The sequence below is a fragment of the Magallana gigas genome, chromosome 3 (genome assembly GCF_963853765.1).
Source record: "Magallana gigas chromosome 3, xbMagGiga1.1, whole genome shotgun sequence".
NCBI lineage: Eukaryota > Metazoa > Mollusca > Bivalvia > Ostreida > Ostreidae > Magallana > Magallana gigas.
This window is the reverse complement of record NC_088855.1, coordinates 20,683,928-20,711,623: the sequence shown is the minus strand read 5'-3', so window position 1 is coordinate 20,711,623 and position 27,696 is coordinate 20,683,928. Positions and strand designations below refer to the sequence as shown.

The window sequence follows — 27,696 nt, the reverse complement described above, 5'->3', positions numbered from 1 at the left end:
TGTTTATACTGATAAATATAGAAGTTTATAATACTATGTCAAAATTTGAAACTCAAATATCAAGTTATAAGCAAGATACAAAGTTCATAATTCTTTGTTTGTAAACAAAGCTCGAATATTATCATTTTTACATATGTGTTGTATTGATGTAAGTTTTATTCAAATGTAACTTTCTTTTGTTGATAATAGTATTTATGAAGATATTGAATTAGTTTAAATTGTTTTTTACATGTCACTTTGTCTAAAAAATGGTAAAATTCTACATTACATTTTTTGTAAACAACTATAAGACTCGAGCTTTGTTTACATAACTATCAATTCTTACCTCTTTATCTCGCTTGTGACTTGACTTTAACATTTAATATTTTGGTCAATCATTTAAAATGCACAAGTAAATCATTTTATACATAAAGAATAAAAACAAAACTTATGATCTCAAATCGTGTCCAAGTCCCTTTAAACTGGCCAATAAATTTCATATATTGGCATATTTGGCTTATAATATTCCAACCAATACTATGAACAATGGTTCCACATAGTAAGCTAAACACTTAGTTATGGTAAAATGTAATGTTATTCCTATGATACACATTCAAGAACGAGTTGCGTAGATCAAGCTCGCTAATACAAGTCCTTTATATAATTGTGAGTCAACACATCTTACATGGACATCTGAGCTCTAAATATCTAGGTCATCAATGCACTTGATGACCTCAAATACCTTTAAGAAAAAAACCCTTCACTGACTGTTGATTTCCTTTATATAAAGAATATTACAAAAATAAATCCCAAGTTTTCATTTAATGACAGTTCAAAAATTAACTGCCTTCACTGTGTCTGTTTTCATTAATTGCCCTTTCAATTTCTGCCATCTTTTTTCTTTCTCTTTCCCTTCTTCCACCATATCTGTCCTTCGCAAACCTGAACCAGTCCTTGGCGACATTGTCTATTTCGGCATCAGTTGCTGCAGACGTAAATCTGTTTTTTCTCACAGTACCTTAAAAAAAGAAGGATTCTAATTAAAAAAAAAGTTATTGATCAAATAAATATATTTTGATACAGTGATTTATCAGTGCCTGGGTATTAAAACAAATATCTCAATGATAGCATGTTTATTATTGCGTGTTTATTAATACATGTAATATAAAGTTTGTAGAAACATGTAACAATATTTACAGATACATATATATATGTATCACATAATTTTTACTTTACATTTTGACAATTTTTTTTTTCTCTTTACCATCTTTCATATAAATATACGAAACTAAATTGCTAAATAAAAACATTGAAAACGTACCGATCAAAACGTTGCGTAGTTTTAGGTTTTTTAAATGGAATTTTGTCCCCTTTTCCCACCCAGTTTATTTTCGTTGCTAGCTCCTTCCCTATCATGTGGGATAGTACCCTTCTCACTGTAGTCTTCATGTTCTCACGACCTATACTTCCTAGTTCTTTGACCTTTTAAAAATTAGAATGACAACTTTGCTTATTTTTTAACCAAATTTTCAAACAAATTTTCGTCAAAGATTTCTCAGCAACTATTTATCGCAGATGCTTGAAATTTTAACACAGTGTTTGTTAGGCATGCCATATCGTGGGATATATTTTTGTACCAATCGGACGTCAACTTATTCTTAAATGACGACTTTGCTTATATCTTAACCAAATTTTCAAACAAATTTTCGTCAAAGATTTCTCAGCAACTATTTATCGCAGATGCTTGAAATTTTAACACAGTGTTTGTTAAGGCATGCCATATCGTGGGATATATTTTTGTACTAATCGGACGTCAACTTATTGTTAAATGACGACTTTGCTTATTTTTTAACCAAAATTTTCAAACAAATTTTCGTCAAAGATTTCTCAGCAGCTATTTATCGCAGATGCTTGAAATTTTAACACACTTTTTGTTTTGGCATGCCATATCGTGGGATATATTTTTGTATTAATCAGACGTCAACTTCCTGTAAAATAATGACTTTGTTTATTTTTTGCCAAAATTTTCACACAAATTTTCGTCAAAGATTTCTCAGCAGCTATTTATCGGAGATGCTTTAAATTTTAACACAGTATTTTTTAAGGCATGCCATATCGTGGGATATATTTTTGTACCAATCGGACGTCATCTTCCTGTTAAATGAGTACTTTGTTTATTTTAGCCAAAATTTTCAAACAAATTTTCCTCAAAGATTTCTCAGCAGCTATTTATCGCAGATGCTTGAAATATTTTAACACACTATTTGTTTAGGCATGTCATATTGTGGGATATATTTCTGTACCAATCGGATGCCAGCTTTCTGTTAAATGTCGACTTTGCTTATTTTGCATATTCACATCAGAGCGGGGGTATCACTAGTGAGCATTGGCTCACAGATATCTTGTTTTATTTAATGTCATTGATGCTCATTAAGAAAATCAGAATTTTGAAAAAAACAGTTGTTTATGTTTGAAAAAAATATGACATGTACATACATGTACAACTCTGTTAAGAACATCGGCATTGTCAAGTTGATCTTCCAATTTGTCTAATTCCTCTCTATTTGATATGGGAAAATGAACCTCCACTGGCAGTTGTTCAAGTGCAGAAGATTCATCAGGAACTTCAACCTTCTCCAGTTGCTAGTGTTTTGCAAGACTTGAGTACGCACTTTTTCTAGAGTTGTTAATAATTTTAACCTCAAATGTTAAATAATGAAATGTACTGAACATATATACACTGCACATAATTCAGAAGAATACCATTTTACATAGAATTATATAACTTTTATTTATTAAATTATTACCAACAGAAATGTAAATTCTAATTAACGAAGTAAAAAGTCAAGGTATATGTAAAATTGTTTACCACTTGTTTTAGAAGATGTGCTTTCCATCATACTAGACGTACATGTACTCTGCAGAGAAGGGAGTGGAGGTGTAATGTCCCTGGCTGCCTGTTGCATCTCTCTATTCGAAGAAAAAAGATCTTGTAACATTTTGCATTTTGTGCACAGTTATGTGCATGTATATTACGTTTGTTTAAAAATAATCCTTGGTAGCATAGGAGGTTGTAGCACAGAAGGTTCTGGCCGTTTTGCCTGATTTTTCCTTGGAGACTTCCTTTTTGGTGGTGGTTCTTCTTCACTTTCATCTGAGGACTCCATATATCTTCTATTTGGCCTGCAAAACAAAATAAAATCAACTTTGTTCACTTTAAAATGAAAACTTGAATAAAATATCTTCTGCTTCTTAGTTAGTACAGATCAATATGATTTTAAACCTTTTCTTCCTTTTTCCATCCTCGATTTCCTCTGCTTCTGTTTGGATGTCTGATGTAAATTCTGCATCACTTAGCTTTTTTCTGGCTTTTATATAATCATCTATAACAAATAAAAATGAATTGTATTAAATAAAATTACATGCACTCAAGTAGTCTGTTTAACACTCTTAAAACTCATATTATCTTTAAGCATAATTTTCACAATCATATCTTAAAGATATTCCTATATGCTACACATTGTTCATACAGAAAAAAAACTTTAAATAAGTCAGAAACCAACCTGTTCTGTACAAGACTTTCACAGGCAGCTCTTTGAAGTCACTGCTTGGAAAAATACATTGCTTCACAGCAACTTGTTTTTTCTGTGATGATCTAAATGGTGGCCAGCGACATTTTCACCCTCTCTGAGCCATATGTAAGGAACTACCTCTATCTCCTTTTCTTCTGTGAATTCCACCATAACAAACTTGCAAGAAGACCTGAAAACTGTAAATTTTTGTGCTACTGTAGCCCTTTTCACAAAAATTCTTACGATTAATTTCTATCGTAAGAGAAAACGTACGATTTTGTCGGGTTTCACAAAGATTCTTACGAGATTCTTAAGTGTGAAATCCATCGTAACTTTACGACAGCCTCTACCCTCTCTTAAGTCTAAAATATTTTTCGTAAGTGTAAAATATTTGTCGTAAGATAGAAATAAATAAACAAACATGGCTGCGTTTTTGTTGTTGTTTGAGAACGAGAGAGCTTTGCGAAGAGAGAGAGAGAGAGTTTTCCGGGACAGAGGAAACCCTATTGACAATTTTACGGACATCGAGTTGATAGCGAGGTATCGTTTTCCAACAATAACTGGATTAACTGACTTTATCAAAGATAAGAGTACAACATCCCACCTCTAGATCCCATGCCATCCCTGCACTTGTACAAGTAAGTTCTTCAATTATTTATAAATTTCTTAACTCTTGAAAGAGGAGAGCTAACGGTAGTCAATCATTTCGTACTGCTACAATGTATTTTTGTAATGGTGCGTTTCGCCGCTATTGGCGATTCGCACCGAGACGATTCGCCCTATCAGCAGACATTTCGCTTTTATAGACACTTCGAACCTTATAATATAATCTTATCAATATATTAAGAATATTTCACAGGTGTATATCTGTTTACATAGTTTGTAATTGTTAATTGGGTCATTAATTAAAAATAATACAGATGTCACAGAAGAGGTAAAAATTACTATCAACAAAGGATAGGTACCATTTTATAAATTAATTCAGCATGAATGGTCTTTACGATTGGATCGTCAAATTTCATCTCTGTGACATTGAAGAGAGGAGGCCTAGGGGCCACATCACTCACCTGAGCATTACGGCTGTGAAAAAGCAAAAATCAATTTTGTACATGCATTGAAAAGCTTAAATGGTTACCCTAGGGGGGTCACAATTTCTACAAACTTGAATCTATATTATCTGAGAATGCTTTCATATGCATCTCAGGTCATACATTGCATTGTTGTGAGAAGATTTTTGAAGATTTGCATAAGTTTTATCTTTCTAAGCCCATTTAGGTTCTTCTTCAGAGGAATTTTAAATGATGCCATTAATTTGTCACTATTGCGTAATTATCTCCCCCTGGAGGAGGCATGGTCCTTCATTAAAACAAACTTGAATCCCCTTTACCCAAGGATCAATTTTGTGCCAATTTTTTTTTAAAGTGGCCTGGAAGCTCTGCATAAGCAGATAATTATAAAATTGTGAACATTTTATAATGACAATGACAACAAACAAATTTCAATCAGAAAAGCTAAAAAGTTAATAATTCATTCAAGTTGATCATGATTAAATAACAACCATTAATACCTGATTATAAAATAAAGTGATGTTGTAATTTTGTAAATCAAGTGTTCAATAAGTTCCAACACAGTTAAGATTGAGAATAATCAATATAATTAAAGTCAAGTAAAAACAAGTTGTACTGAAAGAAATAATTTCTTGCAGGTCTTTGTTACTTTGCGATTTCTAGCAAAGGGAGATTATCTTTCTGAGGTCGCAGACACGCATGGTATTTCCTTATCCCCTGCCTCAAGGATCATTCATATTGTGTGCTCTGTACTTTGTCTCTGTCTCGACAATATCAGATTCCCAACATCCCAGCAAGAGCTAAAGAAAGTGAAGGACGAGTTCTTCAACATAAAGGGATTTCCAAATGTCGTTGGAGCCATTGATGGCACACTTGTCCCCATCCAAGGCATGGCAGGTGATGAGGAACCTACTTTCATTTGCCGGAAAGGATTCCATGCCATTAACATACAGGCTGTGGCAGTAGCTAATCTCAGGTACATGTTTACAACTTTTCACAAGCTTACTGATTTATTGTTCCCAATGAAGAAAGAAGTTGATATATATGATATACTGTTTTATCTTATTTAGTTTTACCAACATTGTGGTAAGATGGCCAGGATCCACCCATGACTCTTTCATTCTGGCTAATTCCTTCTTGCCACAAATCATGAGAGGAGTGAATGGATGGTTCCTGGATGATTCTGGCTATCCACTGAAGAAATGGTTGCTGACACCATTTGCCCAGCCATCCAACCAGCAGGAGCAGCGGTACAACTCCTCCCATTGCTCGACGAGGAATACTGTTGAGAGAGCTTTTGGCGTTCTCAAGAGCAGATTTAGGTATCTTTCATAACTATTATACAAATCTTGTGCACAAAGCTCCAAATATAAAATCTAACCTGTAACGGATAATATCTGTAACACCACATTTGTCAGATAATTTGTTTAAAAAAATGGATTAGGGCAGCATCATGAGAGAAACTGAAGAACCATACACTTTACTACATCTCCAGTTTCATATTTACAAAAGCATTATTTTTTCATACAGATGCCTTCACAAAACAAGTGGTAGCCTGCAATTCAGGACAGAGAAGTGCATCAAAATCATTGAATGCTGCTTTAAGCTTCACAACAAGGCCATTAGTGAGAGGGTGCCCCTGCAAGCAGGGAACAATGCTGTGCCAGTGTACCACAACCCATCGTCGGAACCCACGGGTTTTCTATCCGTTACACTGCTTTCAACCCATGGGGGCAATGCTCCAAAGACGCTCGTATCTAAAAATTATTCATGAGAAAATAAACGAAATTTATTGGTCCGGGTGAGCTCTGCTCGGAGTGACTAGCCAATCAGAAAACTCGTAAGATACGGCATTAGCATCGACTGTAAACATGGCTGCTGCAGAGAGCATTTTTAACTTCGAAGAACTGAAAGACTTTCAGAAGGCCGCGATAGAGCATCTTATAAAAGGAAATGACGTTTTCCTGGCACAGGAAAATCCCTCTGTTATCAGGCATTTAATCCAATGTTTAAGAAGGAAAACCACATTTGTGCACCGTTTGTGCACCGTCCTCGTAGTATGTCCGTTAATTAGCATAATGAAAGAGCAGACAAATTATTTAAGCGAGCTTGGATTTTCGGTTACTTATATTGGCAAAGACGGAAAAGAAAGTGATTCTATAAAAAAAGGAGAGTACGACTTTCTATTTTCATCACCAGAGGCTGTTGTTGGGAATCCCGAATGGAGAGCGATGCTTCTTGGTCCTGCAGGAGAGCGTGTGAGGCTACTAGTCGTTGACGAGGCACACACAGTTCTCCACTGGTAGGCTTACAGTCAATTTTTGAATTAACCTTGGCAATTTAAAGTATTTAAATATAAATATTAATTTAAGGAGGCCGATTTAGGTTTTTTTGCGGAAAAACTACAATAGCAAAACTCTTTATTTTTTAACCATATGTAATTTAAACCAACTCTAGTTTGTATGCGAAGGTTCATGAAAATCGACCGTCTGGTTCTTTTAAGGGACCATCTCAAAATAGAGGTACATTTACTATAGGAATGTATAGGAAACTGTCATTTTCCGCACATCAAAGCAGTTTTAAAAAATACTACAATAGCTTTTTTTCTCAAATTGTTATATATGATAAGTAATATCATTTCGTACCTTATTTGTAAAAAATACAAAATTCTACCGTCTGGTTTTTAGTGGGGGCCATCTCAAAATATTAAAATGCACCAAATTTTGCTATATATTTGGATCATCACAAATGATGATTGGTATAATGGATTCATTCCAAAAATGAGGAAAATATCCTCGAGGATAGCATCATTCTGTATATAAAATTTCAACAGCGTACAATTTTTACTTTTTCTTTTATGTTATTTCTTATAACGTACTCCTACAAAGCTTCACTTTATCATTACGTCATTAAAGCGCAATGGCAATGCTCCCCTACCGCACCACGTAAAAATCGTCTTAAAAATAAAAATTTTCTTTAAAAATCTAAATATTTTTATCTGTATTTTGTTTATTGTGTTCAATTTTATAAATGATATCGAAAAAAATTCATAAGAAGTATAAAACAACTGTATTATATTAGAATGCGCAAAAACATGCGCAATGCAAACTAAAGTCGGCCTCCTTAAATCAACTTTAATGGTGCGCCTGCTATGCCAATCCGAGATTCCTCTGACTCTAACCCCCGCTATTATAGTGACGTGCGGGGGAGAGTCAGAGGAATCTCGGATTACTGCTATGTATATTCAATCTTGGTATTATTCTATAGATGAATAAAAACAAGATATATTGATGATTTTTGCCTTTTGAAATGTATACAGTAATGATGTATATGTGGATACTGCCAAATGGATAGAAGGTTGACAACAATCATATTAAAGCCAGTCATTAATGACTGAAATTATTAACAAGGACACTATTTATGATTAACATATATTTTACTGCTGTTTTATGTAGACAATTGTTACCTTGCACCCTAAGGCCTTGATTTCAATTAAAAATGTTTTAAATTTTAGGGGAGAAAGTGATGATTATGATGAGCCATTCAACCAGTGGTATGGAAAGCTGGGCGAGCTACGTTCTTTAATTGAGTGTCCAATTCTTCTTTTAACGGCTACTGCCAACAGTTCCGCACGAAAGAAACTGCAACAGAAATTCTGCATGAAGAATTGCCATGAAATTATAGACAATCCAGAGCGCTAAAACATCAAACTTTTTCTTAAAAAGATTAAGAGTACTACTCCACAGGATAAACATTTATTTTTTCTTATTAAAGCTGAACACCGCTCGTAAATAGGCACCGTCACACAGATACCTGGTATATAAACCCATCGATTTCGTTACACCCGATTGAACACCTGAACCTCGTGGTCGACATGTAGTATTCCTTTCGTGGTCTTTAGATTTTATGCATTTTTTTCTTATCTTATGTTCATTTTCTGTTCGTATATAATGCATTGACCAATTTATTTGATGTTAGTATTCTCCTGGCTTCAAAAAGTGCGTACTAAAATTTGATAATTTCATCGCGACCGCGTTACACGGCGAGGCAAAATGTACGTCCACACAGGTGAGACCTCTACAGCGAAGTACTTTGAACTGTTTAGAGGTCTGTCCCTTATATAAGGGTTGTAGGGACAGCAGTGATTAAAGAGAAATATGGCGGACAGTGCCTATTTACGAGCGGTGTTCAGCTTTTAGTTACTTAAAGATAAGAAAGAATTGTGTCCAAGGTTTATTATATTTTGTACTTCTATTAATGCTTGTGGACAGTTAGTTACTACATTAAGACTTAATTTAAAGGAAGAAATAAGACATGTTCAAATGTATCATTCTAAAACCCCAGAATTAATTATAGAGGATATCAAACTAGATTTAGATGATCCAAATGGTAATATTAGAGTTTTAGTAGCTACAAGTGCTGCTGGCATGTGTGTTAATTTTAAAGGCGTTTATCATGTTATAAATTATGGACCCCCAAAGGACATGGATGCTTTTGTACAGCAGTTTGGAAGAGCAGGGCGGGATGGTAAAACTTCAATGGCTTTACTTTTGTTCAATGGAAGACAGTGTCAGAAGTTAGATAGTGATATAGAGAATTATATTACCAATACCGATAAATGTAGAAGAGAGTGTCTATTGAATGCTTATAATTCTAAACCGTCCCCGTGTGTTAAACATTTCTGTTGTGATATATGTGATAAGTTGTGCAATTGTAACAATAATTGTTCAGATTTTTAGCACCCTTATTTTGAATTTGTTTTGTCAGATGTTTCTACGTCTTCTGATGAGTCTGATTGTTTTGATTTTGAGGACTTAACAATTTAATATATGTACAGTAAAACATGCTTATATTGTAATACTAGTTCTGTAAATTTTGATTTGTTAAAACATAATATGTGTAACCGTCAGGTTTATATTACAATATACTTCACCTCCTCTCCGTTGAAGTGGTAAGGAATGTTTTAATTGATTGTTTAATTTTCAAAGCATTAATTATGCATCTTAAAGTATGAATTCAGTCATCCTAATAAATCAATTACTTTTAAATATAAATGTTGTTTATTTATTACAATAAAGTGTTATGATACATAAATTCTATAACTGCAAAAATATTTCAAAATACTGTTGAACCAATGGCATGAGTTATGTAAAATGGCATTACATTGAAATAAAATATTGTTCCATTGATGAGAATGAATAAAATCAAGTTTCCAGTTGACATACTGCCGGTGCAAAGCACAGTTTACACAATTACATGTATGTACAGTGAATTTGCATAAAATACAAATAATTTGTATGAAAGTGAAGAAATAATTTGATATCGCTGCATATGTAAATACTAGGCATGTAATATAAAAGAATAAGGACTCATTCTTTAACATTAACCCAGGTCAGTAAATAATCCAATTGGGGAAATTTGAACGATACCTTGAAGCAAACAAACACAACAAAAGTCCTGGGACCAAAATATATATGTAGTAATTTACATAAATACTGATGCAATTTGTTGATGTCTGTTTATCCATTCAAACAAATCTTTTGGTACAATTTTACTAATAGGAGCTTGAAAAGATGAAAAATTGTCCCATTAAATATCTTTAACACACCCATATTTTCTGAGATATTCAACCATTTTTTCAATGTCAGCTGTCTTGTCAACATCTGGTCTTGTGTGTTTAGTTTTTACACTTCTAACAGTTTTTCGTAAATTTTCGATAATGTCCTCCACAACTTGAGTTGTCATGCAGATATTCTGAGCTGATTGGAAAGACTTGTTAGATCCCTGAGTATTCAGTTGCCGTTTGATATTACCAACTTGTAATTCAACACAATTGTCATTAGGAATGTTATTTTGGATACCACCTTTCAAATTCACGGTCATATTTCATTTGTATTCCGCACTTTCGGCTGGAGATAAAACAGCGTCGACATAAGCAATCATTCTCCACAGCCAGACAGTATACTTAGTATGGTGAAGGGATGAGGCATATAACCATTCAAAGTACGCATTCCTAACAATCTTGTCGCCATCTCCCATTTTGTAGGAATCAATGGTATCTCTAAAAAGCAATGACATCTGAAGGAACGAGTGCAGAGGATTAACTTTCAACTTGCATGTTTCAGAATCTGAGAAGACAAAAGCATGTTTCTTTTGCAGATGCTTTTTGAACCAAGCTGCTCTAGAGTATGTTTTTCCACAGACAGCACAAGCATAGCCTGTCTCTGACATCATTGAATTCAGAACTGACTCATCTTTGTCTAGTTTAGAAATTTCATCATGGAGAAAGTTCAAGCTTGAAAAATTGTTCAGTTGTAAATAATCCATAACTACGTCTACTTGTTTCAATAACCAGTTGGCAATTTGCTCATTACTAAGCAAGGAAAATGGAGGCAAATCTTTTGGCACAGATGAAAGGGCTTCCATGTTCATGTTGTCTAGAAAAGTCCCCACTATGTATGCATCTGTAACATCATCAACAAATTGTTGATGGGACCTATTAAATTATAATTGTAAGGCATAAGTACTTTTACATAAAGGCATCACTGATACAGTACATGTATCATTTTAAATATTGATACTCAATTATTCAGTGACACAATGTACATGTACCTAAAGTTTGACGTCACATCTTCAGGTCCTGTAACATTCCGTCTATTGATCAGGTTCCTCAGATGGTACAGGCTGCCTTTGTCTGAAGAACTTTTCTCGGTGTAGAACTGTTGATAAATTCCCTGTAGAAATGAAATTTGTCACACATATTTTTAACGTACTATTAAAATGTATACTGTGGTACATTTAATACATCATCATTTTTATTTTTTTCACAGAAAATAATTTAACAGAATTTATTGTCTTTTCATTATGTGCTTCAGGATAGAAGATTTTAACACACTAAGCCTTGCATTCATTAACAAGCATTAATCAGATTTATAAAATACAAATAATTACAGATAATACAGCACGATAATATCCATGTCGTCAAGTGGAATGGATCGGGAACATCATTCTTCAAATAAGAAACAATCTAGGAATCAACTCTGGAAATTATGTAAAGAACAAATCAATGCATGCATAATACTTTAACTTGAAAAATAAAAACAAAAAACCCCACAAAATCAGTAACTGTAAAAGGCATCTGTTTGAATATATATAAAATTCTAAATAAGTTTACGTATGCTGGAATAATCATTTTGTTAACAACATAACTATTTTAAAATCTTTACACAAAAAATTGTGTGAAGTGGTAATTTGATATCAGATATAATAAAAATGATTATAAACTTTTTCAATATGATATGACTGAGATTTTCAAGCAGATACCAGTAATAAAAACAATAAAAGACAAAATCAAGAAACAGAACAAAATGAACATCTCTTCCACTTACGATAAGAAAATTCATTTCCCTGTGAAGACCCTCTGGACGGTGAATTAGGCAAGTTTGTCAACATCACACTTGTTCAGTTGCATGTTCTGCTGTGCTGTAATTTTAGCCCTTTCGTTTGTCAGTACATCCCCACCAAAGACAACCCTTTCAATAACTCTTTTGTCCGTTTGTCTGGCATGTGGAACTAAAAGTTAATGAATACGCTGCATGATTGAAATCATGCCACTAGCACTATTTTCACTAGCTTCAATCAGCTCACAATTAAAAAAAAATTCAAAAAAAAAACCAGACTGGTCTTAGTTAGTTCAATAAACTTGTGTGCAATATAAGGAGGAACGACACTTTTCACAGGTTTTAAAAAGTCAACATATTTTAGAAGAATGTGGGAGATGTGATGTTTTATATTCTCCTTCAGTGATTCCTGCTGACATTTGTCTGGGATCCAGCATGCTTTTGGCAGGGTTGAGATATTTTTCTCGTGCCTGAGCTTTAAATTAAAAAAAAGAAAAGAGAATATTCAAATGTAAAATAATCTAAAATACATGCAAATTGAATATGCATCAAGCATATTTAAAATGTTGAAAGTACATGTACTTGACTCAAACATAAACACACCTCTTAGACATCCATATCTTTCACAGTTATGTTTTTTAGTTTCATCATGACCAAAAACCAATGAAGACTTTTTCTTTGGGCATCTGATGTCATTTTAGATGGTGTTATGGTAACATCAATGTTGTCTCCTAACATTTCTATTGATGGTAGATTCTTTTCAGAATTAATGGAAGTCTTTAACACGGACTCATCTGTAATTATAACACAGTTAATACAATGAATGAATACACATGAACATTGTATTGAAACAAATTAAATCAATCAGAGTTTCAGTTGGAATTTTCCACGTACAATAACATCTAAATATTGTCTCTCATTGACACAATCCTATTGTTGCGTTTATCAGGGTTTTTGCTGTGTGTTTTTTTTTTATTATATGAGAAGAATTATTGCTAAATACCTTTGATACTTAATACAATATACCGGTATACATCACTTACCATCAATAGAATTCCTTGAGTCCAGTGTTGAACTGTGAAATTTTTCCTGATTTTCAACTTTACCAGAAGCACACACTTTCTTGTCTGATGCAACAGTACCCAGAGCTGAAATGATACAATTTTTAATCCTCATTTAAAAAATAATTATTTATAAGAATCAGTTTGATTAGGGAAAACAAGCAGATAAACACACACCATCAAGGAAGGAGGAAGATTCCATTTCTAGGGGCTGTGGACTGAGAGCCAATTCTTCACATCTTTGGACGCATGTCGTGTTTGATGTACCAATACTCATTACTAAAAAACAGTTAATTCAAAGTAGATTTTTTTTAAAAATCAGTTAATCATTGATATAGCTGTGCTGAAAGTAAGAATTAACCTAAATGAGGAAAACTCATACTTTTAAAGAAAAATTTAAATTTGGAAAACGCACACACAACATCATGGCAACAGGAAGATTCCATTTCCAGGGGCTGTGGACTGAGAGCCAATTCTTCACATCTTTGGACACATGCCGCACTTGATGTACCAATACTCAGAACTGAAAAACAGTTAATTCAAAGTAGATTTTTAAAAAATTTACTTTGTACAGAAAAAACAGAACTCACCTTCAAGGCAAGAGGAAGATTCCATTTCCAGGGGCGGTGGACTGATAGCTGATTTCTCACACTGTTGGCCATATGCAGTAACAGTGGATTTTATTTTTTCCTTTTGCTCTGCAACAAGATCCCTCTTCTTCCTAAGGACACTTCTTGGGGACACACATATACCCATGTCATGCATCCGTTGTAATCCCTGCAATGTCAAAATGACATATATTTTTTTATGTACATATTATTAGAGAATCTATTCTGGGTTATCCTGCAAGTACATGTAGTATATACCCTAATATATTTGTAGCTTAATGTTTCACTGGAAGTTTCAACTCAATTATCCAGTGAGATTGTCTCTACTATAGACACACTTATAGTTTGACAATACTCTAAGAATAGAGTAAAATATTTCTCAAAATGTAAAAAATATATATTAAAAAAACCTACACACAACAAGTGGTTAATTTCTCACCTCTTTTGTCAATCCACATCTGTCTAATGAGAGACCCACAATGTACTGAAGGACTGATGCTGCAGTTGTAATGAAGTGTTTCCTTTTCACTATACAGTTGAGAATATCAAATAGATATGGTGCTCTGTCTTTTAAAACACTGGATAGTTTATGTGAATCAAAGTGAAGAAGATTCTTATTTTCTGTAGCCAGTATTGTGTTCCTTTTCTTTGACAATTCACACATTTCACTTTTTATCTGATTTTTAATAACACTTAGCATATCGTCTTTGACATCTTGGTATTTTGATAATGCTCTCATAGATGCCTGATTGTTGTTGAGGATCTGTTTAACCAGTGTCTTCCATTTTGTGTCGTGTACTATTCTTACTCGCTCTATACCCTTATACTTTACGATAACCTAAAATGAAAATACAATTGTTTTATCACAAAGCAAAGTATTTTCATCTTTCATGAATCAGGACCATTGCATACTGCATATAAACCATTAAGTTACACCACCTGCCAAAGACCTAATCTCACCAAGTACCAGTTTTCACCACCTCTATAATATTAAATAATAATAGGTGTAAATTTGTGACATGACATTGTACTGGTGAGATATCATACTTCAATGGCAAGATTTGGTCTTTCGCCAGTAGTATTTGATTTTTTTGTTATTAAATATCATGTTCATATTCTTTTATGTATGTATTTCATTAATTTACTATAGTAATATAGTTCATGTAATGTGCATGTATACGTTTAAAAAAAACTAAAATATTATTTACCTTGACTTCAAAATCGTTGTCAGCCACTCTGGTTTGGGTTGACTTTTCTTGATGTGAAAGTGTACACGTGAGAGCTGTGGAAACCTCTGATTTCACTGGGGAACATGTACTACTAGTACTATAAACTAGTTCCTTCCTCGACTTTCCATGTTTTAACGGAGTTTTCGTTAGAGGGCGCTTTGGCTTGTGTTGAGATGGTGGGGTATCAACAGACCTGCCTCGTTTACCGAAAAACCTGGCAAAGACTTGAGCTCACCGATTAGCTGGCTTTTTTCGACGTTTAACTTCTCAACTCGTGTGCGCAGGTCGAGATCTATTTTGTTTAATTTGTTGATTTTGTTTAAACAAAAACAACATAATATACCTGGACTCGTTAAACATAAATAGTTCAACGGTGTTTCCAGAGATTTCAACGACTCTATTTTTCTGTACGACTTCTTGTCTGTTATAAATCCATAACACAACCTGCATACCATGGCCGAAGCCATGCTTCTTTACTAAAGATATCTTCTTTACAGAAGAGTTCCACACAGATATAACACTGATTTTGATTGGCTGTTTTAAACTAATGAATATTTATGCGAAACGAGCGTCTTTGGAGCATTGCCCCCACGGGTTGAAAGCAGTGTAACGGATAGAAAACCCGTGGGTTCCGACGATGACCACAACCATGATCTATACAATGGAAATGATAATGATGGATTTGCCTTGAGACAAAGAATTGTGCAACGCTTTTAAATATCATTTGTCAAAATGAGACTATCAGATGGCAAGATAAATAATGTACATCTCTACATATACATTGTGATTTTAAAGTACATGTATTTGAAAAGAACTTAAAAATCTTTTATCAATTTCTATTTGTGATCTGAATAGAAAAAAATGACAAATGTAAAGAACAGTGAAAACTTTTAATATTGGTCAGTTTGTCAACAATAACATTTTTAAAAACAATTTTGGTTTGTCGACAATAACATTTTTTGAAACAATTTTGGTTTTTCAACAATGTCATTTTTTGAAACAATATTTCAACAATAACATTTTTAAAACAATAAGTATATAAGTGCTCTTGCTGCCAGATATTAACAATATCACAAAAATGTCTGTAATTAGAATATCTATGAACAAGTGAGCTAATAAGAATACCTTCATGGAAGAAGTTTTTATAAAACAAATTGTCTGATGAATGCCTAACTAGATTTGGTCAAAACCAGAAGTACATTGTAGAGGAAGAAAACAAAATGAAAGCATGTCAACCCACCGGAAGCATATTGGTGGATCTGAGCAATTTTCTCAGCTTGTTATAGTTAATTTCATAAATAAAATTAACTTTTTTGATGCAATAAAGATAAATTTATAGAACACATCATCAATTGCATTGGAAATTACCCTTTCTTGATTAAAATAGTAATACAGAACGTAAATAGTCACATGTCATACTTACTCACATTGAATTTAGCTAGGTTCGATTATTATTTTAGTCCAGTTAATATAATAATTTTGCCTGACAAAATAAATATCATATTAAGCGGGGTCCACTGTATCCCTATGTTATTGCATCAAATTCTTTAAACTCACTCACTTAAAATTTGTAAGGATTAAACTACATGTATTAACTAAATTTTATAACAGGTGAAAATGAATATGGCGAGGGAGACTGAGTTGACTCATGACATTTCGTAGCTATGACTTCCAGAGCGGTTGTTGTTCTCCTCTGTATCTCTATAAGCTCGCTCTGCTGTTGAACAATTTTCTCCAGCAATGAAATCTTCTTCTTTCTGTAGTCCTCCGCAGTTTTGTTTTTTTCTCTTTCCCCATCAAGAAATTCTCTTCTAAGGTTGTATGATTCATCACCTGAAATAAGTAAATAGCATTCCTTTAATGGGTTTCTTCTTTAAAAGAATCCCTCATAAACAAAGTATTTTGGGTATAAAGGAATAACCTTGACTGCCAGTCTGTATGCCTGTCTTTCTGACCATGCAAATAGAGCCAAGCTTTGATATTATACACCAAATACAAAAGATCATTAGACACTCATACTTGACACAAAAATTGCTTATGATTTCAGGGTTTGTCAATACATTATACATGTATATTTATTAGAGAATAATCCTATATAGAAAAACACTCAACATCATTTTTATCCAGTTCCTCAGAAAATTATTGACAGTCATTAAATTTTCACAAATGTCCGTCAGAGAGTTTTCCCCATATCTTTATTGATTTGGATTTTGGTTAGAAAATTGAATTATTTAATATAAGGTAATGATACCATCGTGACAATATGGTCTCTTCCGTTTATTCTGCTTTCTTGAAGATGGGCATATTTGTCCAGGGTTCACACCCGGCATTGAATTGGCAAAGACCACTGTAAAAGAGAAAAAAAAAGTAATTTCTTACAGTAAGATCCTCACTAAGAATAAGAATCAATAGAATTTACTAAATTAACATTAACGATTGAGTAATTGTTTAACAAGTTAACTTTAACATGAGTGTTTCATCAGTAAAAGTTAACATAACTTTCTGTTGTCTGCTGAGAGAAAGAGAATACCTGTCTCAAACTGTTCTTCCTGCTGGACATCCTCACCACAAGCAGTTTCTGAAATAGGAATAATATATATGAGAACTGCATGTTTAATTGATAAATTAAAGGAGACTTACTTGTAAGGCGAATTCTCCGAGGCATTCAGGAACGTGGGGGCAGGTGAGATATGCTTGCTAGTTCCCAGATCAGTATTTAAAGAATCATGTGATCAATCGATAACTGAATAATAATTTGAATAAATTGCAAATTAATAATAAAAATTATATAAGGGTGGGACAGGGTCGGGCACCTGCCCCCACGTTCCTGAATGCCTCGAAGAATTTCAATCAAAGTTCGCCTTACAAGTAAGTCTCCTTTAATTTATCAATTCTCCTTCGGCATCCAGTCACGTGGTGTCATGTGAGACTTTAAAGTCGATTGATACATGCTTAAAGGATAATGTAAAAACGTACTTCCAAAACAATTACAATATTTATTTGTACAATGTGACTATTTCTTCGTTTTTGACAAAATTCCTGAAGAAAAACAAACATCATTTTCAATGTTTTTGTCATAATATTTCGCAAAAGTCTGAGCAGATGTCCAACCAACACTGTCCATGATCGTAGTAATCGGAACACCTGATGATTTCGCCGCACTCGAAGATGCCGCCCGAGTGCTGTGCGCCTTATAAATAACAGTATCTATCTTGGCGTTCTGTAAACACAACTTAAGCCACCTAGCTAAAGTATCAGTAGATACCGCTTTATACGGCTTTTGAGTTGAAATTAACAATTGCGAAACATTCTTTCTAAACACCTTTGTTTTATCTAAGTAATCTAAAATACAAGAAACAACACAAATACAAGGATTATCTACATAATGCTTAAATTGAAGATGTTTCAAATGAAAACCTGGTCTGCTCTGTTTCATTAATTCCTTAACATCAAAAATTATTACAGAAGAATTCTTATTGACAGTCATAAACTCAATGTTTAACGCTTTCAACGTCTGCAGTCTTTGTCCTGAAACTAAGGCCAATAGCATGACCAATTTCATTGATAAACTTAATAATGACATGTGTCGGTTTTTACCTAAACTAACTAAATAATCTAACACTTGTCTAACATCCCATGTACTGGAATAACGTGGGAAACTGGGATTGATGTTAAACACTCCTCTCTTAAATCTTTTGACTAACGAATGTTCCCCTAAATTCGAGTCATCATCTAAACAGACAAAGGAAGATAAAGCACCCCTTGCTGTATTTAACGCACTATAACTAAGTCCTGATTTATGAAGTGAAGTTAAATATTCAATTACCAAGTTCACCGAAACTTTATCAGATCGATCAACTTTCCAATCTATGAACTGAAACCATTTGTTTATATAAATGCCATACTGTTTATGAGTAGACCTTCGCCAGGACTTCATAATGATTGAAACTGATTCCTCTGATAAACCGCGTCCCTCGTATAATTGCCGGACACATGACAAGCGAGGATGTGGAGTTGTTGTGAAGCGAGTGAATCGCAGACAGCCGATTCGGTAACTTCAATGTCTTTGTGCTGTTCGGAATCTTTATGGGCGGAGCTACACACATCCTCATTAGCACCGGAAACCATAATTGTGTTTCCCAATACGGAACAATTAAAATTCCGTCGGCCCTGTCTTGCTTTATTTTCTGACACACTCTGTCTATAATGCTGAAAAGAGGAAATGCATAAATAGTAGAAAACTGTTGCCAATTAATTGTGAATGCATCAAAAGCTAAAGATCCTGGGTCAGGATTCCACGAAACATAGTTTTTTAACTGAGTGTTTATACGAGATGCAAATAAATCAACACTTGGAAAAAATAATCTTTTACACAATGCATCAAATATATTTGAATTCAACATCCATTCTGTGTCGTCTCTAATTTTCCGACTCTCCCAAATTTTTCTTGTAATATCATTATATTTTGAAGATCCTGTTGACCCGAAATGATTGATACAAGCAACAGCAGTTGAATTGTCAATATGAATCTTTATATGTTTTTCACAAAGAATTGATAAAAAACTCTTCAGTCCTAAAAAAACTGAGTACAATTCTAAATAATTAATATTCGGGGCATAAGCAACCTCTGATTCTGTCCAATTACCCCCAGTTTTAGAATCACGTAATACTGCGCCCCATCCGGATAACGATGCATCCGTGAATAACTCAATTTGAGGATTAATACGTCTTATCGGAGCACAAGTGTTCAACACAGTGTCATAAAACCACATCATATCATAATAAGCTCTCTCTGATAATTTCATAGGAGAATCAAAATTTCCAAAACTCTTTGACAAAGCTTCAATCTTCTCAATTTCAATCGTTTTAGAAAACAACATTCCGTAAGGAATTGCCACTGAATAAGCAGTTAATAATCCCAAGAGTTCTGAAATATTGCGAATTGTGTACGAATTTTGTTGAATAAACTTAATCTTTTGCCGCAAGGTAGCTATCCTCTTATCAGTCAGACTTATTGTCATTTCAACAGAATTAATTTCAAATCCTAAAGATGCAAATGACTGCGTAGGTTTAAAAATAGACTTCTCTTCATGTATGATAAATCCCAATTTTTTCAAAAGATCACAAGTGTAGAACACATTGTTTGCACATTCTTTAAACGTTGCACCCTGTAAATACACATCATCAATGTAAACTACAGAGATAAATCCTTTTGATCTTAACGAAGCAAATACTGGCTTTAACAATTTTGTAAAAACTCTTGGTGCCTAACTTAGTCCCATTGCCAGACATGTGTATTCCATAACATTGCCCTTCCAAATAAATCTTCTAAACTCGTGGTGCACATTAACCGTGTAGTATGCGTCTTTCAAATCGATCTTAGCCATGTAACAATTCTGAGTCATAATATTTAAAACAGACTGAAAATGTTCCATTTTGAAATGTTTGTACACAACAAATTCATTGAGATGTTTAAGATTTAAAATAAGTCTAAAGGATCCGTCGGATTTTGGTACCGTGAAAACCGTAGATATAAATTCATCATCACAATGGTTAGCTTTGCGAATTATGCCCTTCTTATCGAAGGAAAGAATGAGATCTTCAATTATTTCTGAATCACTCTTACAAGCAACTGTGGGTCTAGCCTTTGTCTGATATGGAATTTCACTAAATTCAATTTTATATCCTCTAACAATATCAAGAATATAAGTATCTAATGTCAATTCTTGCCAGTATTTTATATACTTTGATATACGACCAGCAATGTGTGCACTGACCTGCGAGTCTAGAACTTCTTTGCTTTGTAAGGGGTCCGCACACTGCTGCCCTTGTTCCATACGGATGACTGGGTGTTGTCTCGGGTTTGTTTCCCCCACCCCGTCTTTCCCTTCTTGGATCCATTTGTCCAAGAAGGCCTCCTAAAAAAGGCTTTGTTGACGATTGATATTTGTCAACTTTCTGTCCAACTTTGTTGGCTTCCTGAATCAATTTTAGTTGATCGGCAATGTTATCTCCAAAAAGCATTTCCGTCACCGGAACCTGGTTAGAACACAAGGATCTACAATCCGTGTGCAAATCAGGCTTGATGTTGTTCCTTCGATATTCATTCATGTCATCATTAGCCATAGAAAGGACAACCACGGTATCCATAAGACTTTCGATTAGCGGTGAAATTTCCTCATTTTCGCCTTTTGGATCCTTTTCAACCAGTTTTTCCAGAACATACGCAACCGGTCCAAAAGCCCGGAGAAGAGAGGATTGTGTTTTCTGAAATTCAATATCCTTTGATCTCGTAGTCGTTGAAATCTTTCTCCAAATTTCGGGATTAACCCTCGGAGTAGAGAGGTAATCACAGTTTTTGGGGCGAGGATTCTTCTCCAATAGATCAGTTCTTCTTTTTTCATCATCCTTTTTTGTTTGCCGATCGCGAACAATAGATTTCAGAATTTTAGATAGTTCTGAATTAATACACGGCCCCGTCTTTTCGGAAGAAGTGAATTTGTCTGAAAGTTTAGACAAAATTGAAATATTACCGTCTGGCTTAGCTTCCTCTCTTTCTTGCGAAGAGTTTCCTTCTACAGAGAGATTATCTATCTCTATATCATCGTTAGATGATTTTCTTTTCTTGGTAGCGGGCTCCTCACAAAAAGTGTCAATCCGCGCATTTGTGGATTTGATTTCCTCAATCACCAAAGACTGAAATTCTTGAAACTGTCTTTGTTGTAATTCGACCAGAAACTTTATAGAATCGCTTAATGACTCCGGAACAGATTGCTGTTCCTTTATCGGAGTACTTGTTTTTTGAGGACTTCCGAGATTACTCGGGGCATTTGCCACCTCAGTAGATATATCCAAATGTTCGTCAACTTCCAATTCTTTAGCAAGTCTTTGCAATAACGAATCAGTCATATTTCACAGCGTAAAATTCCGCGTAAATTAAATTTCACGATAACAATTATAACCAAAGCACGTGCGCTCGCACTGGGAATAGCAGCAAAACTGATCTGGGAACTAGCAAGCATATCTCACATGACACCACGTGACTGGATGCCGAAGGAGAATATCAACTATCAAATATGTCTTCATTATCAATATTTTTTAAAGCCATTCATCCAAAAGATGAATTGTGGCAAGTTTTGTTGAAATTAGCCAAGTTGTTAAAAATGTGCATAGTTTACCTGGAATAGAGGGTTTCATTTGCGTGGTGGAGGCAGGGGATGCTTCAAACACATATGATGTTTCTACAAAAAGTTTGTTAAAATATTATGTAAAGAAAATAACTATTACTATGAAACCTGGTTCACAGGTGCATGAAAGTCAGGTCAATATATCGGGTCTCATTGGTTAGCACACTGGCATTCCAGGTATGTCAGAGTCCCTGAGGCCCTTTTAACAAAAAAAAACAACAAACAAAACAAAAGAAACAAAAAACGACAAAGACCAAAAATTTCATTCTGCTTAGAACTTTCTTATTAACTATATTAACTAGAAAATGATTTTAATCTTTTAAAAAGGTAATATGTTGAGTAATATTTATTTACACTAGCAATTTTAAACAAAACCAGTAATTTTGCATGGTTTTACAATCAACTTAAGTTTTTGGTCTTACTCATAAGCTTTTTTTAATTTAAAGGCTTTTATGAAACAGGCGCTTGAGTCTTGGTTAAAATGTGAAATTTTCACCACCTGTGACACTACATAAGCAACAAAGAATTTTTTTTCTACATTTCCTCCATCAAACGAAAATTGTGGATATGGCAAAACTTTGTAATTAATTCATGCATTACCCTTCTCCATAATCAGACTTTGTGATGGAGCTGAGGTGTCAACCCCTCCTGGCACCCCTTCCAGGACTTTGATATTGTTCCAACAATCTAGATTTAAGTAAAATTGTAAACATGTCCATTAAATTCAATATACCATGAAAAAAAATTCTTGGTTTCTTAGTTACATTTTGTACATAATAGACAAAAAAAAAGATTACAAATAAAACAATTATTATGGGAAATTACTTCATCATAATGTAAATTATAACGTTTTATAAATTTACTTCAAAATGGCAAGTTGTTTGTATTTTAATGAAGTCAATGTCAAAGGAAAGAAAAATGTTAACTCACAACTGAACTGATATATTCACTGCAAATAGTTTTCTAATTTATAACATGCCTTCTGTTCCCATGATTTTAACTCCTCAACAAGAACACTAGGGCTTCCTCCAGTGGCATGGAGCCCTCTTCTCCTCTTAGCTTCACGTTTTTTTGATTTGGGAGCTCAAATCCTGCCATTTCTTCTTTACGTCGCACACCTCCCTCTCAAAATTATAACAGTTTACTGCATTTACCCTGAAAGCATTCAAATAATTCAATTTCTTTTATAAAGTTTTGATTCACTATGATACAAGGGGCTATTTATCTCCCTCTCTCTCTCATCTTATCTATCTACTATGATATATTTGAAGATGGAGTTCATTTTATATAAATTTTAAAAAATTTAATCATCTTATTATAGAGAGGCAGGTGTTGCTTATTAACTTGAATATGTACATATATTGCACAACTAATGTGGAGTTAAAATTATGATAATTTTTTTTTTGCTTTTAAAGCATGGATGAAAAAAAATCACTAATCAAAAATAATTATCATTATTGTTTAATCACAATGTCTTAAAGTTAAATTTAAATCTTACTTATGTTACATAGTGATCAATTTTACAGTTGTAGACATGTACGTAAGCTGTACATTTAGCCTACCAAATTTTGCTCTCCAAATGATACGAAAGCATCATGCATTGGAGGAAATTTTTAAATTCGCTTCGGTGATAGCGCTGGATATATAAAGTTGAAATCTTTTTTTTGTACATTTTTGTTCTTCACAAAACAACTTGATTCAACCCAGTTTTATTAAGTCTATATAATCTATCGTGTACTCACTGTGACGTTATCTCGACCCAGCAACGATTTTTTGTTCATTGGTGATCGATGGTGTAAATTTTCCTTTTATCAGTCTGATGTTATCGGTGACACCTTGTATCAACACCTCTATCTCTTCGTTTGACCAGTTAGGTTTTCTCTTTGCTATTTTATCCATTTTTAGGTGGTCAGACGACAAAATGATATAAACACGGAAATACGTACCGCGCATGTGCATATGAAACGAAAGTAAATTGTCAAGAAAGCTTTTTGTCGTAAGTGAAATCGTAAGTGTGCACGTAGACTAAAATTGCAAGAATTATCGTACGAATATTTTTTTACTTACGAGTGCGTATGTGAAAAGCACTTTAGAATTGACTTACGAATTTCTAAAGTCTAAAACTTACGCAAAATCTTAAGAATTTTTGTGAAAAGGGCTAGCTATGAAACTCATAAAGTAAAAAATATACCGGTAATCTTAATAATAATACTTTTAAAATATTAGTATTTTTATACTAAATGCATTTACTTGTATAATATATGTACCTATCAAGTTCCTAAAACTTTATCTTAATAGTCACCAGGCAGCATCTTTAATGTCTTTAATGGTTTCTGAAAGTTCAAATAATTCATTATGACCAACTTTTTCAGGGGATTTATTGTGACCATGGTCATCAAATAACTCATCCCTAAACATTTTTCTGAGTTCTTATTGCCATTTTTAAGAGCACATCCTGGTCACGGCACCAAAATGTAGTAAGGAAGGGAGTGCACGCTTCTGCAAACCAGTAAACAATCTGCTGATCATATGGCCGTGTCACAGATTGTCCACTAGCTATGTGCTAAAGCAATGACTGCCTTACAGGCTTCAATTCGAATCACTGGATGTGCTTTTGGCAGAGAGTGACAACAAAAGACTGATTGCAAATTAATAATTTATATAACAAAATGATACGATGATCCAAGATAAACAATGACAATATGAGATAACCACTATGGCTATAAATATGCGTTGTGAATAATAAACTAAAAAATATGAAGAATTTGAATAATAACATTCTCAAAATATGAATACTTTGTTAATAAACAAAAATCAGAAAATCTGAATATTCACCAGAAATATATATAAATATAAAAAACTCTAAGGAAAAAGTTGGAAAATAAATATTTTCCAGAAATATTAATAAATGTGCCTGATCCTCAAAAAGTGGAAAAATACTCAAAAAAATGTTCTAAATAATTCTTATAAGAAAATATAGTTCAAAAATATTTATTCCAGAGGAGAAAATAAATTACTTTGCCAGAAATAAACTTTTAGGAAATAAATTCCGAGTAAGTCAATGAATGACTTAAACAAATTTCACATTTAAAGTGAAAGTGGCCAAAAGGCTGCAGAAAGTGAGTTAGGTGCTGTTGCAGTACCTGAGTGGAGTGTTCTGCTGGACAACTCAATGAGAAATGGACAAGACTGTCCTTTTATACCCGCACTAGACAATGGAAAATCAATAACTTTTATCGAACTGACCGATTGGATTTCCCTAACACCGATTGACCAATCAGAGCGAAGCTCACAAAACGGCTCGAAATACAAAAGTTAAACAGGAAGTTACGCAAAATGTTTACAAATGGAGGATCAGGCAACATATGCAAGTACTTCGCGTTGTGTTTAAGTTAACTATGTTTTAATAAGATCAAAATAATGAATATACACAACTAGTCATCAAATATCAGGATGTAATGATGACTTAGGTAAGCCATTTCATCATATATAAAACCAGTTTTCCTACACAGGTTTCCCTATTGATTACATGCATTTAGTCTGTTTAGGTGTAATGAAAAGAATGCTGTAACTTTGGATTAAAGGGCCACTAACATGCAGAATTGGTACCCAGATGACTGAACAAAATTCTTTGCATCTAGTAAATCTATCAAATCATATTCAAAGTGATTTTGCAAGAAAACCGAGGTCTGTCAAAGATATTGATCGCTGGAAGGCTACTGAACTGCGACAGTTTTTGCTTTATACTGGCATTTCGGTGCTGAAAAACACTTTACACATTAATATGTACAAATTTTTTTTATGCTTTCAGTTGGAATCCATTTACTTTTGAAAAAATCTCTCGGAACTACATACAATGGTTATGTTCATGAATTGCTTGTAGCTTTTGTGAAACATTTCTGTGAAATGCATGGCGATGAAAATGCAGTATATAATATACATTGCCTGGTACACTTGGCAAAACAGGCACAGTTGTTTTGAAGTTTAGACAACATTTTATCTTTCCCATATGAAAACTACCTATCAAAACTCAAAAGAATGGTAAGAAAACCAGAATTTCCATTACAACAAATAATAAGGAGACTTTCTGAACAGGTATTTATTAAAAAGGATGCAATTTCATATCCAGTTCTAAAAGGTGCACACATGGATGGACCTTTGTTGGATAGTCTGATCAATGGTGACCAGTTCAAGAGTGTGTCAACTCAAAAATACAAAGTGAAAGTAAATGGAAAAGATAATTGCTGTCGTGTAGATGGAAATATTTGTTTGATAAACAATATTGTAAAGAATGAAGATGTTTTCCTGGTTTTGAAAACATTTACGCAGAAGAAAAGCTTCTTTACATATCCTCTCGATTCCACATTATTAGGAATTGCTGAATTATCTCAGTTAGATGTGGGCTACAGAATCGCAAACCTGTATGAAATATAAGCAAAATGTGTGTTACTTCCATATAAAGGAAAATATGTTGCTTTTTTCTTTCTCTGATGCGGTTAAAAGATGTTATGAAATCTTGTAGGGCAGAGACAACACCAAAATCTCTTGAGTCGTGTTATTCTAGTACACCCAAGCCCAGCGACCCTAAGGTACCTTTATTTTCAAGGCCAAGGGAGGTAACAGCATCATATGACCCAAGGTTTGAATTTTCTCCATCCAGACTTAGAGATAGGGATGAAGTGTTTGATAGGAATGTTAGAAACACTGGATCAGTAACTGATCCATCGTTCTTGGTCACTCCTAACCGACCAGAGCCTAGATATGAACCAATGTTAGGGACTACTGGATCTGCATATGATCCAACCTTTTTAAATGCCCCCTCTCCCATAGGAAGGTCTGGTTACACAAATCCAAGGCAGGTCACATTTCAAGACTCTAGACAAGAATTTCAAATTGCACCAGGTTATTCACACAGTACACAGACAGATTTTCCACCAAACTGGTAACCAAGTTATTCTGTGCCTATACAAACACATGCCCCACTGCACACAAAGTGGTTGAACCAGATAAATTTGACCCCAATACCACTGAATGGACAGATTACATGGCATATTTTTAACATGTTGCACACTGGAATAGGTGGAATGACGGTGAGAAAGCGCAACGCCTTATCATGTGTTTGAGAGGGTCTGCCCAGAAAATACTAAGTGAACTAACCTACCATCAGTGCACAAACTACATTACTCTCACACAAGTGATCAATCAAAGATTTAATCCTCAAGAGGGAGAGATAGTTGCTCGTTGTGAGTTTAGGAACAGAAAAAGAGAGATAGGAGAGACAGTGGCTCAGTGTAGTGCGGCTCAGTGTGGGTATTCTCTGAAGAGGTTGGCACAGCGTGCATTTCCCAATGAACCTAATTCTTCCTTAGAGATTCATGTAATCGACCAATACCTAAATGGCCTGGGAAATTATGAGCTTAAGAATAATCTAACTTTCAAACATCCTCAAACATTACAGCAGGCAATCTCTTGTGCATCTGAATACGAAGCAATTGAAGGGCCTTTAGATAAGATCTGAGAGCCAACATTTTGTCCTGTATCTGAAAGTGGTGATAAAGTTTTAGCAGTCAAACAAAAGAGTAAGAAAGTTGAA

General features: G+C 34.0%; 4 protein-coding genes and 1 long non-coding RNA gene across 11 annotated transcripts; 1 reads left to right on the top strand and 4 right to left on the bottom strand.

Annotated features, from left to right (window-relative positions):
* Positions 1 to 723: 723 nt before the first annotated feature.
* On the bottom strand, positions 724 to 2,763 carry LOC117692637 (uncharacterized). Its single transcript, XR_010711925.1, has 3 exons — positions 2,476 to 2,763; positions 1,301 to 1,461; positions 724 to 997 (listed from the first exon to the last, which is right to left on the bottom strand). It is a non-coding gene; the product is annotated as an uncharacterized lncRNA (long non-coding RNA).
* Positions 2,764 to 3,355: 592 nt separating this feature from the next.
* LOC117685302 (putative nuclease HARBI1) lies at positions 3,356 to 9,269 on the top strand. The gene is made up of 5 exons (XM_066078853.1): positions 3,356 to 4,189; positions 5,257 to 5,594; positions 5,689 to 5,940; positions 6,149 to 6,920; positions 8,133 to 9,269. Exons 2-4 carry the CDS (start codon positions 5,509 to 5,511, stop codon positions 6,390 to 6,392), a joined length of 582 nt encoding a protein of 193 aa, XP_065934925.1. The 5' UTR covers positions 3,356 to 4,189; positions 5,257 to 5,508; the 3' UTR covers positions 6,393 to 6,920; positions 8,133 to 9,269.
* A 419-nt stretch (positions 9,270 to 9,688) lies between these two features.
* On the bottom strand, positions 9,689 to 13,353 carry LOC105328116 (uncharacterized). The gene is made up of 7 exons (XM_066078854.1): positions 13,257 to 13,353; positions 13,062 to 13,166; positions 12,622 to 12,812; positions 12,007 to 12,493; positions 11,570 to 11,658; positions 11,231 to 11,352; positions 9,689 to 11,114 (listed from the first exon to the last, which is right to left on the bottom strand). Exons 1-3 carry the CDS (start codon positions 13,279 to 13,281, stop codon positions 12,625 to 12,627), a joined length of 318 nt encoding a protein of 105 aa, XP_065934926.1. The 5' UTR covers positions 13,282 to 13,353; the 3' UTR covers positions 9,689 to 11,114; positions 11,231 to 11,352; positions 11,570 to 11,658; positions 12,007 to 12,493; positions 12,622 to 12,624.
* A 60-nt stretch (positions 13,354 to 13,413) lies between these two features.
* On the bottom strand, positions 13,414 to 15,383 carry LOC117690941 (uncharacterized). Its single transcript, XM_066077757.1, has 5 exons — positions 15,328 to 15,383; positions 14,896 to 15,130; positions 14,127 to 14,525; positions 13,670 to 13,856; positions 13,414 to 13,602 (listed from the first exon to the last, which is right to left on the bottom strand). The coding sequence occupies exons 1-5, from the start codon at positions 15,381 to 15,383 to the stop codon at positions 13,436 to 13,438; spliced, it is 1,044 nt and encodes a 347-aa protein (XP_065933829.1). The 3' UTR covers positions 13,414 to 13,435.
* Positions 15,384 to 15,819: 436 nt separating this feature from the next.
* On the bottom strand, positions 15,820 to 24,258 carry LOC105345752 (uncharacterized). Of its 7 annotated transcripts, none has more exons than XM_066078850.1 (7): positions 23,846 to 24,258; positions 23,083 to 23,258; positions 22,704 to 22,790; positions 22,095 to 22,157; positions 17,447 to 17,494; positions 17,168 to 17,263; positions 15,820 to 16,749 (listed from the first exon to the last, which is right to left on the bottom strand). In XM_066078850.1, exons 2-7 carry the CDS (start codon positions 23,093 to 23,095, stop codon positions 16,508 to 16,510), a joined length of 549 nt encoding a protein of 182 aa, XP_065934922.1. In that variant the 5' UTR covers positions 23,096 to 23,258; positions 23,846 to 24,258; the 3' UTR covers positions 15,820 to 16,507. The 7 variants fall into 7 exon arrangements, 5 of the variants coding, with proteins under 5 accessions (XP_065934922.1, XP_065934923.1, XP_065934924.1 ...); XM_066078851.1 differs by having other exon boundaries at positions 23,083 to 23,225; XM_066078852.1 differs by having other exon boundaries at positions 23,034 to 24,258.
* Between the last annotated feature and the right edge of the window lie 3,438 nt (positions 24,259 to 27,696).